The sequence below is a fragment of the Seriola dumerili genome, unplaced genomic scaffold (genome assembly GCF_002260705.1).
Source record: "Seriola dumerili isolate Sdu_G_001 unplaced genomic scaffold, Sdu_1.0 BDQW01001191.1, whole genome shotgun sequence".
NCBI lineage: Eukaryota > Metazoa > Chordata > Actinopteri > Carangiformes > Carangidae > Seriola > Seriola dumerili.
Genome location: NW_019175446.1, coordinates 593,340 through 606,537, shown reverse-complemented (window position 1 = coordinate 606,537; position 13,198 = coordinate 593,340). Strand labels below are relative to the sequence as shown.

General features: G+C 38.9%; 1 protein-coding gene across 1 annotated transcript; it reads right to left on the bottom strand.

Annotated features, from left to right (window-relative positions):
* Nucleotides 1-4,643: 4,643 nt before the first annotated feature.
* Nucleotides 4,644-5,618, bottom strand: LOC111238079 (forkhead box protein D3-like). The gene has a single exon (XM_022767477.1). It carries the CDS (start codon nucleotides 5,616-5,618, stop codon nucleotides 4,644-4,646), a length of 975 nt encoding a protein of 324 aa, XP_022623198.1.
* Between the last annotated feature and the right edge of the window lie 7,580 nt (nucleotides 5,619-13,198).

Below are 13,198 nucleotides of genomic sequence, written 5' to 3'. Positions count from 1 at the left end.
AGAAAACCTCAGCTGTGATCCGCCTCAGCAGAAAGGTGCGAGATTTACTAATGATAACTGAAAAACCACAACACCTACCTACTTTGTATCCCCCGAACTCTGATCCTAGAGCAGCACACGCCTCCAAACACTGAAGCAAACACACATCAGGCTGCGGAAAACAGCTGTTCAGTTCAACAAAACAAACAACAACAACAAAAAAAGGCTCAAAATGAACCAACGGCTTGTTTTGATCCAGTGTCACTTATTTGTTTATTAACTTAAAGTTAATTGCCCATGTGAAGTGTGATGAGTTCGACCCAGTGAGCTCAGATTTGACCATAAAACTGTCACAGATTTATTGTCAGTCGTACAAAGTTAAAACCTGTTACAAATAAACACGTTATTGTTAAAATAAAGCAGATTATAACTGTTCACAACCATTTAAATAATGACAGTAATATTGTAAGATAATACTAATGTTGGAGCTGTATTGATGCACATTGAACCAGCACTTGACAAAGGTTGGTTTTGATGCAGTAACACAACACTAATAAAGACAATAACTGTGGATCAACCCATCGTCACCAGTTTTCTACCCATGATAATGAAATATTGTTTTTGTGCTCAACTTTCACCCTGTCATTTTATTTTGTAGATTCTCACAAAAAAAAAAAAGTGGGTTAAAAATAAAGATAATAAACTTTATTTCTATAGAGTCTTTCAAAACCAGCGCTACAAAGACACAGAGGAAAGAGAAATAAAGCCAAAAAATTTAAAGAACATTGAACATTAAAACACTGATCTCAAAGTTGAGAGAGAAACATTAAGTTAGTGCTGCTCCTGTGCTGCATTGACCCAATCTGGGTCAGTGTAGCACACTTTTTAACCCAGGTGATTTATAGTCTGTCTCTTGTATTTAAAAAAAAACAACATCAGGCTATAAGACAGGAAAAATATTTGAGGGGAATTTATTCCAAATTATGCATTTCAGAGTCTCTGGAACAACATAACCGCATTGTTTTTCCTGTCCTGACTGAACTTGCAGGGGTTATCCCAGAATGCATCACTCTGCCTTCTTGGACTCTGGGTCTTTTTTCTGTGGAAGCAGAAGGAGTGAAGGCGGCGAGGCGGGGTGCTCTACCAATGAGTTTATCTTGCCTGTTTGGCTTGGCGTTGGTAAGTGGAGAATGAAAGCATGGTGGAGCGGCACTGTCAGGCATGAATGGAGTTCTGACTGAGTCGACTCACTTTTCCCAGAGAACGCAGCCTCACATCGGATGAGTTATGATAACTCAGGACTGATAATCCACGTGGAACTGAGCAGAACCTGCAGCGGTGTAACACGGCATGCACCACTGACAGGTTGTCACATAAATGTACATTCATCACGTCCACTTAAGTGATGAATCATCTTAATATGACGCTGAGTAAAGTTCTCTGGTGACAAAGCAGCGCCCTTCTTTCCCATTCTGAGTCACTTTGCAGATTATATTAAATGTGTAAAGTTTCAGGCGTCTCACAAATTTAAAAAAGGCCGTAAAGTTAAAAAGAAAAGAAAAGAAAAAGGTAGAGTTAAAAACGGGAAAATCTTGCTGCTAATCATTAAAAAAAGAAGCTTTTCCTCATAATACAAGTGAAGATTTAATAAACCATGTCACACTCAATGACGCACAAAGGAAAAAGGAAAGTAAAAAGGCTTTCAGCAGTGCACTGGCACCTTTTTACCTCCTTCAGCATGGAAAACTGATGTGCAGTCACAGCTACACACACACACACACACACACACACACACACACACACACACACACACATAAGCCTGGAGTGTCTGACTTGCTTATTTTATCAGGTGCACCAGTTTCCCCCCCCCCCCCCTAAAAAAAAAAAAGAAAAGCACCCTGATGTCTCCCCCTCCCTGGCTGCCAATCAGAGTTTGTCTGCTTCAGTTTCTCTTCTCTCCCACCGGCTCCTCATAATGAAAAAGATTTCCTCAGTCTTACCTGATCATCATGTTCAACCATATTAAACTGCACTGAAAGTCAAATATCCCCGTGTCATCACGACCTGTTGCACGCTAGTTATGACATGCAGGATCATTTCCTGCCTCTCTCTCCTGCAGCTTCATGTTTTCAGTTTTGACTAAAGGACTAAAGTAAAAAAAAAAATAAAATAAATCTTCAGCTGTATGTTTGGCTTTCCAATCAGATAAGTTCTAATAGCAGAGAGACTGTGGTGTGTGATATGAATCTCATGTTGGATCAGTGTAACCACAGCTCCTGCCGCACTGTTTAAGATTAGCAGTACAAATATTAGACATTTGGTTGTGGCAAAAAAAAAAAGAGAAAACCTCAAAACAGATTGAATTAAATCTAAGCATCAAAAATTGGGCGAGTTCGTCAAATTTCCTGAATGGAGGAAAAGGAAGAAAAAAAGAGGAGGCTCAATGAGAAAGTCTCCTCTGTCTTTTCAGGAGTGGGCAACTTAACAGCTCGCCATCAGGTAACAATCTTTTTATTTGTTTCAGTCCCTCGCTGGGTGCCAAAGTCTGCGAAAGGACTGAGCGTGCGGTGTGATCCATCAGCCCCGTCCAAGAGCTTCAGCATGGTAATCCATCTAAACCAGACTCAGAATAGAATTAAATAAATACTTCCATGCTCTGAAACCTAGAATTATTTTACTACTGTCATTCTCACTGCAGAGCAGCGCTGCCTGCACTTAAATGAAAAAGAAAGGAAAAATAAATCAGATAATGTGAATTAGTAGCGTGGAGGAACGGGTGGAAAGTTTTGGGATAGATTTACTGATCACACTCAATATATGTTCACTGATTCGTCCTGCATGTGTCCTAATCACTCCGGCTCCGCTCAAGCACAAAGATGAACTTATTTGTTTTGGGTTTAATTGTAGATTATGATCTTGATTTAATCGTGTTGAGTTTCAGCCAAAACACCAGTTTTACATTAATACAACAGTCTGTAAACAGAACAAACAACCTGTTCGCAGTCAGACTGTAAAATGTTAATTCCACATAAAAATTTTATGATTGTGATGATGAACTGTTGGATTTTTTTTTTTTTTTTTTTTTTAACAGAATAAACTGACTTTCCATTGGCTGCCAAAATTCACTGTAAAAAGCAAAAGTGTGTGATTTTAACTGGGAAGTTCCATCTTTAAAATTCAGAGTTTAAAGCTCAAATGAGACTTTTTAAGAAGACAAAAACAGATTTAGAGAAAACTTTCAACCAACATATTCTGGTCTGAACTTCCTCTTTAATAATAACAACAACAACAATAATAATAATAATAATATAATAATCCCAGATAACCAGTGATCCACCTGCAGGTCCAGCTCCTCTGTGGAGACTTTAGGAGCAAAGCGGCTTCAAGACTGAACTTATCTCATGAAAATGTGTTGTACAGATTTCCTCGCGGGAACAAGATGTGTCTGTCTGTGCATGTGTGTGTGTGTGTGTTTGTGTGTGTGTGTTGTGGTGGTGTGTGTGTGTGTGTGTGTATGTGTGTGTGGCCCTGCAAAATAAGGCAATTATATGCATGTATTTTTTCAGAGTTATAGCCATGAACAGCACACACACACACACACACACACACACACACACACACACACACACACACACATGGCATGCCTGTGCGCTTTAAAGCTAAATGGTTCTTCTAGGCTGAAATTCACCAGCTGCTGGCAGATGTTGATCATGGAAACTGTCATTGTTCCTGTTTATCTGTAACTGCAGGCGTTAATAGAAGCGTTAATAATCCTGGAGCCTCCGGACTGACTCTGACCTTGACGCTCCAGGACTCACGGTGTGAAAAGCTGCTTCTTCTCCATCACCTCTTTTAAACATTAAATTCATTATTTTACAAGCTGTTTTATTTTATTGTCACAATATATTAAATAACTAGCTAATAAAATACAATTACGCAAATTACTGACTTGCTGAAAATACCAACCACCGAGTATTTTGAATGTGTGTAATATTTGTTTTGTCTTTCTGATTATTTTAGAAGTGAAGCAGAAACGCTCTGTAATGCACCTGCAGCTTATTTTAATGGCAAATTTAATTTTCAGCATTTTCAATGCAACACTTTAACATCTAATACAATTATTTTATTTTATGTAACTGTCATCACTGCGAGTCAGAGTCAGGGCCTGAAGTGAAATCAGCGCAAGAGTCAAAACACAGGAACTGAAATTTAAAGCAACAGAACACAAGACATAAAAACAAAGAGTGTAGCTTTAAACCTAAACTCTGTGTTTTTATTTATTCATTTAAATTATTATTTCAAGGTCATCAATGAGCTGAATGAAAAGCTTCACGTGACCACATGGATCTGTAGAAAATACAACTGAACGCAAAGTTTAAATATTCACTTTTATTTCTTTCCAGAAAAAAGTAAAGGAAACTCGTCATTTAAATATTTAAACAAAAGATGATAGTTCAAGATCAGTTTTTAAAAAGGCGCCTGATAAAAGGTTGTTTTTTTTTGTTTGTTTTTTTTTTTGCCATAACGGGAAGGAAGGAGGGAGAGTTTGTAACATATCTACAACATTCCTTAAAACAGATTCATCCAACCTCCAGAAACGGAGCTTCTGTGTAGATTGTCTCTGTTACCTGAGAAAACACGAGTTCAAAGTGTCTTTAACGTGATTACTCATTGTTTGCAGTGTTGATGTGTTTGACCAGGTCCACGGTGCCACGATGAGTCTGTAGTTTCTGATACTCCTGGTGTAAACTGAGGAAGTGCGGAGCCGCCGCCGGGTGGAAGAGCGCCGGGGAGGCGTAGGCAGCGCTGGAGGTCAGAGGAGAGGAGTACGCGGTGCACTGGGCCGGGGAGAAAGCTTCGATGCCGGGCTGCGAATGGAGGAAGGCTTTGGCTGTGAGTGCGCCGCGGGAGAAGAAGCTGGACAGAGCCGGTAGGATGCTGCTGACAGGTGGGATGGTGGCGGGACCGCACGGTGAGGGCGCGTGGTGATGGAGGTAGGGGTAAATCTCCAGACTGGGCAGCTGCAGAGCCGCTGTGCCGAGCCCGTAGGCGCCGTGCGGGAAGCCGTGCAGTCCGCTGGGCTCCAGGTGCTGCTCCTTGAGCGGGTCGAAGCGGAAATGCTGCCGCTTGAAGCGCTTCCTCCTCCGCAGAAAACTCCCGTTCTCAAACATGTCCGAGGAGTTTGGATCCAGAGTCCAGTAGTTGCCCTTCCCGGGGTTCCCGGGCTCTCTGGGCATCTTTACAAAGCAGTCATTGAGCGACAGATTGTGTCTGATAGAGTTCTGCCAGGCGGGGAATTTCTCCCGGTAATAAACGAAGCGGTGGCTGATAAAGTCACAGATCTCGCTGAGGGTGAGCCGCTTCTTTGGACTCTGCAGTATGGCCATCGTTATCAGAGCGATGTATGAGTATGGAGGCTTCACCGACGTGGGACCTTTGGCTTTAGCAGGAGTTGCACACGCCGGTTCTGGGCTGTAAGTGTCCCGGTCTTTACTCTGGCTGCTGGAAGTCTCCGTGCCGCGGTCCTGCTCGCTCCGCGACTCATCCGAAGGTAAAAGTTGCTCCTCTCCGTTATCTTTGAGTCCTTCCCCCACCACGTCGATAACAATATCCTCCATGATTTCCAAACCCAATGTCATAGTAGATGCCCGCGGGTAAAGCCAACACCACCTGCCAACAGGTGGGACAGTGACAGCTCTTCTCTTTAAAGCGACGAACAGATTTTTACGCGCGACTCATCTCCATTCACAAAACGGTGAGAAATCCGAGCAACAATCCTCCTCCTACTTCTCAGGAAACAGACTCTCCAAACCGCAAAGCATCCGCGCTGATATCCTTTATTTTAGTACCTTAAAGCGCAAAAGAGCGGTCAGCGAGGGATCGTGCGTAAAGCGTAAAAGTGTGTGCGTCCTCCGAGATGTCCAGCATCATCTGTAATCTCCGTTGCTTTCCTGCGGGTCGGGTGGATGTGATGTCACGTCGAGGCACGAGGAAGAAGATTCTGACCAATGGAAACGACGCAACGGGTACCAAGAAGGCCTATACCAGCCTCCCAGTGCACTCTCATCATCAGCGCATCAGTGCCAAGTGGACGCGGACGTCAGAGATCCGTCCACTAAAAACATCCTAATGAACAGGAAAACAAAGGGAGATTTTTTTGGAGAGGAATAAACATTTTTCCTCATTAGGATAATTTCAGAGTCGTGTTGAAATGCTCAATTTGAACAATATGAGTAAAATAAACACCAGGATAGTTTATAGTTGGACTATAAGTCAAAAAAGCGCCATAATCATTCGGAAAAATGTGGTCCACAACATTTATGGCGGCTGTTCCTGAGATATAACTTTTTTATTTTTATTATTATTTTCCAGAAAGGATTCAGAAGACTTCAGAAGAAGATTTTTTTTAAAAACCAGAAGAAATTTAAACAATTATTGAAATGTGTTTCTTTTTTCTTCTTAAAAAAACAAGAAGGGGAAACCTGCACAAAGAAACAAACACAGGCATCTAAGGCGATCTAAATGTGCAGCGGTGCAAAGTGATAATAAAAGACACGATAAACACATATTTAGATTTTTAAGCTGATAGGCTCTGTGGGGACATCAGACCCTGAATTTAAACTCCGAGGGGGAAAATCCCCAAACACTTCTCTACGTGAGGTAGGGGCTAAAGCCTTAATCCCTCTGGAAGGCTGCTGCAGCCGCACTTTACGCACACACTTGACGCACAATTACATGTTTTCAGACGAAGGATAAAACTGCAATGACTGATTTTATGCTGCTGTGAAAATAATAATTTGTTGCCTGCCCTGCGCTGTGGCTCCTTTTGAATAAACTGTTTAGAGGTAGACTGTGTTCCCTTTGCAAAAACCTCCAGAGGTTGCACTCATGCTTCAGTTTCCCTGAGAGACATATTGATAAATATCACCATGTGTGAAATGGAGAAGGAATAATATTTAATCTGCAGTCTGCATAACCTGAGATTACTGAGGCAGAAACTCTACACTCTCTGTTCTCCACTTGAGCTCAGACTTATCAGAGTCCGGTCCGCCATAACCCCGTCAGATTATCTGCTTTAATAAATGGCAACTGAAAGTAGGATGGTGATATTGGGATGAAAGTAATAGATTTTCACTTGCTGGGACATAAAAGAGAAGTGAGGAGAGGAGGGCGCTTTTGGTATTGTTGGGAGGCCTCTGGTTGTTTGTGTTTAATGATGGAGCCCTTTGTTGGGGATTCCCACATTTCCTGCCTCTAATCGTATTGATACCTCGGGGCAGAGGGGGACTGGGTCCGGGCTGGGTGGGCTATACGGTACCAGCAAAGCTGCAGATGATTTGCCAAATTCATCACGCATGTCTTCAGATTGGAAACAGGCCCGCGCGCGCTGTGTGGTTTCAATAAGGCCGGAGCAGGAGCGTCAAATCACTACAAAAGCTGAAGGTAAGGCACTAAGGCGAGATCATCTGACGCCAGAACCTGCAGAGCCACGTGTTGAGAGTCGTTTCTGGGGACAAACGGCACCGGGGCCGATGATGGACACGACATTCCCAGATAATGGACCAAATTTCCCTTCGCTCGTGCAGCTGGTACTGAATGTTTCCCGATGTTACATTTGCAGATATGGCCTCCAATTTTTATTTCTGGTAATTTTATAGGACCTCCCGTCATGAAAGCTATGCAACATTAAATCTGGGGCTCAGTTTAAGGTGTTTTTCTTCTCTTCTTTTTATAAAACAGGCGAAACATGGAACCGTTCAAATCAATAAAGCCTCTCTTGATCCAGAGGACACATTACGCACACATTTGAGCAACAATAAATCTGCTATCTAACAAAAACGGCCATTGTGGAGATCTTATTTGTTTTGTATCGCAGATGAATAAGTGGGAGAGTGAGCAGCCACCGAGGGCTTGGTGTAATAACATCATTTGGCAGGAACTAAACAGGCCTGGGGGATCTCAGTGGATCATTCAGGATAAATGAACCTACATCCGCGCAGGTCAGAAACAGGGTTGGATGAAGCTGTTACGGGCTACTTCAGTTGAAATGTTTTCTTATCTCAGTGAAAACTTGAGGCCGATCGCATGATTCAGAGAGTGATAAAATAAAAAAAAAAGCTGAGTGTGTTTTTCATTGGGAGAAGTTGAAGAGGCTTCAAAGAGCTGAGGTTGTTTTCACATAATGCCCCCCTCTCTCATCTTGATCCCCTTAAAGTCTTGGCAGTGCAGTGGACAATAATATAACGTGTAATTTAAGGTATCATGAATCATAACTGCATGAAACAAAGTCAGACAACGCAGAGGTGCTGGGCCAAACACACATCTGACACACACACACACACACACACACACACACACACACACACACACACACACACACACACACACAGACACACAGGGCAGGGTATCTGTGTAAATTTCACGAGCTGAACTGGTCATTAACACAATATTTATGGGCTGTAACACACAAACCGATGCCAACTGTTTCCCTGTATCTCGTCATCTCACTGTGAGGACCCTCTGCTCAGTCACTGTGTCTGTGTGGACTCGTTTATGAGGACCGACACATCTGTATCTAAGTCCCATCAGTCACAGGACAGTGGCACAAAGACTCTGTGGCGACATCTTGTGGCGTAAAAGCAAAACGCCCTTTTTATTTAAATGAGAGTAGACAAAATATTAGAAACACCTCTCAGTATAAACATGTACTATTCAACAGCAACACAACAGAAATAAAACATGTTAACCTTTATGGAGGAAGAATTTAAAGTAGGGCTGATGTGCCTGTAGCTACATTAGCTCATAAACTAACTGTGTATATTTCGCTTGTTTAAAAAAAAAGAAAACAAAACTATACTCAGCCAAACATTATTCACTCCCACTAAGATGTATTTATCATAAGTTCTAATGGGGGTTTCTATTTATTGATATGTGGCTTTAATAGACATGGCATCTTGGATTTGAAAGGTTGACTCAGTGTTAGCATCATGTAGGCTAATTACTGAAATTATGTGTTAAAACAAGCAGATTCAGAATATGTATGTGTTTCTAATATTCTTTTTTAGTGTGACTTTATGACATATGTTCAGGAACATGTTAAAAATAGACTTTAGGCTAAATCTTGCACATTTAAAATATTACTGTTCCTACCAAAAAAAAAAACCAAACAAAAACAAGGGCATAGGTTTCCATATGGATGGTAGGGACATGTATAATAAGACATTTTTATGTCTCGCTATACTATGACGTTTTTATGCCTCACTATACTGTGACTTTTTATACCTTTTTATGCCTTAATATACTATGACATTTTTATGACTTTCTATGCCTTAATATACTATGACAGATTTATGCCTTTTTATGTCTTTTTATGCCTTACTATACTATGACATTTTCATGCCTAACTATACTATGACTTTTTTAGCCATTTTTATGCCTTACTACAGTATCATGTTTTTATGCCTTACTATACTATGTCGTTTTTATGCGTTTTTATGCCTTACTATACTATGTCGTTTTTATGCGTTTTTATGCCTTACTATACTATGTCGTTTTTATGCGTTTTTATGCCTTACTATACTATGTCGTTTTTATGCGTTTTTATGCCTTACTATACTATGTCGTTTTTATGCGTTTTTATGCCTTACTATACTATGTCGTTTTTATGCGTTTTTATGCCTTACTATACTATGTCGTTTTTATGCGTTTTTATGCCTTACTATACTATGTCGTTTTTATGCGTTTTTATGCCTTACTATACTATGTCGTTTTTATGCCTTTTTATGCCCTACTATACTATGACTTTTTTAGCCATTTTTATGCCTTACTACAGTATCATGTTTTTATGCCTTACTATACTATGTCGTTTTTATGCGTTTTTATGCCTTACTATACTATGTCGTTTTTATGACTTTTTATGCCTTACTATACTATGATGTTTTCATGCCTTACTATACTATGATGTTTTTATGCCTTTTTATGCCTTACTATACGATGACTTTTTATGCCTTTTTATGCCTTACTATACTGAGACTTTTTATGCCTTACTATACTATGACGTTTTCATGCCTAACTATACTATGACTTTTTTAACCATTTTTATGCCTTACTATAGTATCATGTTTTTTTATGCCTTACTATACTATGACTTTTTTATGACTTTTTATGCCTTACAATACTATGACGTTTTTATGTCTTTTAATGTCTTACTATACTATGACGTTTTCATGCCTTACTATACTATGATGTTTTCATGCCTTTTTATGCCTTACTATACTATGACTTTTTTATGCCTTTTTATGCCTTACTATACTGAGACTTTTTATGCCTTACTATACTATGACGTTTTTATGTCTTTTTATGCCTTACTATACTATGACGTTTTCATGCCTTTTTATGCCTTACTATACTATGTTGTTTTTATGACTTTTTATGCCTTACTATACTATGACTTTTTTAACCATTTTTATTTCTTACTATAGTATCATGTTTTTATGCCTTACTATACTATGTCGTTTTTATGCGTTTTTATGCCATACTATACTGTGTCGTTTTTATGCGTTTTTATGCCTTACTATACTATGACGTTTTCATGCCTTACTATACTATGATGTTTTTATGCCTTTTTATGCCTTACTATACTATGTCGTTTTTATGCCTTTTTATGCCTTACTATACTATGTCGTTTTTATGCCTTTTTATGCCTTACTATACTATGTCGTTTTTATGCCTTTTTATGCCTTACTATACTATGTCGTTTTTATGCCTTTTTATGCCTTACTATACTATGTCGTTTTTATGCCTTTTTATGCCTTACTATACTATGTCGTTTTTATGCCTTTTTATGCCTTACTATACTATGTCGTTTTTATGCCTTTTTATGCCTTACTATACTATGTCGTTTTTATGCCTTTTTATGCCTTACTATACTATGTCGTTTTTATGCCTTTTTATGCCTTACTATACTATGTCGTTTTTATGCCTTTTTATGCCTTACTATACTATGTCGTTTTTATGCCTTTTTATGCCTTACTATACTATGTCGTTTTTATGCCTTTTTATGCCTTACTATACTATGTCGTTTTTATGCCTTTTTATGCCTTACTATACTATGTCGTTTTTATGCCTTTTTATGCCTTACTATACTATGTCGTTTTTATGCCTTTTTATGCCTTACTATACTATGTCGTTTTTATGCCTTTTTATGCCTTACTATACTATGTCGTTTTTATGCCTTTTTATGCCTTACTATACTATGTCGTTTTTATGCCTTTTTATGCCTTACTATACTATGTCGTTTTTATGCCTTTTTATGCCTTACTATACTATGTCGTTTTTATGCCTTTTTATGCCTTACTATACTATGTCGTTTTTATGCCTTTTTATGCCTTACTATACTATGTCGTTTTTATGCCTTTTTATGCCTTACTATACTATGTCGTTTTTATGCCTTTTTATGCCTTACTATACTATGTCGTTTTTATGCCTTTTTATGCCTTACTATACTATGTCGTTTTTATGCCTTTTTATGCCTTACTATACTATGTCGTTTTTATGCCTTTTTATGCCTTACTATACTATGACGTTTTTATGCCTTAATATCCTATCATGTTTTTATTACTTTTAATGCCTTAGTATACTATGACATTTTGATGCCTTACTATACTTTGACGTTTTTATGCCTTAATATACTATCATGTTTTTATTACTTTTAATGCCTTAGTATACTATGACATTTTGATGCCTTACTATACTTTGACGTTTTTATGGCTTTTTATGCCATACTATAGTATGACATTTTCATGCCTTTTAATGCCTTACTATACTATGACGTTTTGATGCCTTACTATACTATGTTGTTTTTATGACTTTTTATGCCTTACTATACTATGTCGTTTTTATGACTTTTTGTGCCTTACTATACTATGACGTTTTGATGCCTTACTATGCTATGAAGGTTTTTTACCTTTTCATGCCTTACTATACTATGTCGTATTTGACTTTTAACGCCTAAATATACTATGACGTTTTTATGCCATGCCAGACTATGTTTCACAGTCCTGCAGTGTTTTCCCTTTTCGTCTCCCCTCCCCTGTGTATGTGTGTGTGTCTGTTTGCTTCCCCTGATATCAGGTGACTCAGCGGTGGCGTGGTCTGGACAGTAGCTCACCAACGCACCTGCAATCTATCACTTATCATCTGCAGTATATCTATCCCGGTCATCCATCCATTCGTTGACAGATTGTTCCGCTCTTCACAGCGGTAGTTACTCTCTTGGCTGCTCTGATTAGTTTATGTGACTACAGAGTTATCTTGTGATTCAGTGATCGTCCCAATGTTTTGTCTGTAGTAACTTTTTGGTCTCCTGTGCTCCGGAAGACTTTCTGATTGGTGGGCTGTTGATCATGCCACACTCAGCCATTGCCACACCACACCACCCACCTGCGTTTGGTCTCCAGCCGTCCCTTGTGTTTCCAGAGTGTTTAGCCCAGCTGCCCCTGGACTCCAGTGTCCTCCATACTCCTGTGTTATGTTCTCACCAGACATATAGACTCCCCGGACCCACTCCTTCTCCAAAATCACCATCACCATTACCCTATCCCCAATAAACTCCCTTACACAGTTATTGCTGGTGTGTTTTGTGTTCTTTCTCTGCTCTGGGGTCAAACATCAGTTCTGACAAAAACATAATACTATGTCGTTTTTATGACTTTTTGTGCCTTACTATACTATGACGTTTTTATGACTTTTTATGCCTTACTATACTATGACTTTTTATGACTTTTTATGCCTTTCTATATTATGACTTTGTTATGACTTTTTATGCCTTACTATACTATGACGTTTTTATAACTTTTTATGCCTTACTATACTATGACTTTTTTATGACTTTTTATGCCTTACTATACTATGACTTTTTTATGACTTTTTAAACCTTACTATACTATGACTTTTTTATGACTTTTTATGCCTTACTATACTGACTTTTTTATTACTTTTTTTGCCTTACTATACTATGACTTTTTATGACTTTTTATGCCTTACTATACTATGACTTTTTATGACTTTTTATGCCTTTCTATATTATGACTTTGTTATGACTTTTTATGCCTTACTATACTATGACGTTTTTATAACTTTTTATGCCTTACTATACTATGACTTTTTTATGACTTTTTATGCCTTACTATACTATGACTTTTTTATGACTTTTTATGCC

Excerpts from the sequence above, each read along its gene's own strand:
- LOC111238079 (XM_022767477.1), bottom strand. The coding sequence starts at position 5,618 with ATGACATTGGGTTTGGAAATCATGGAGGATATTGTTATCGACGTGGTG.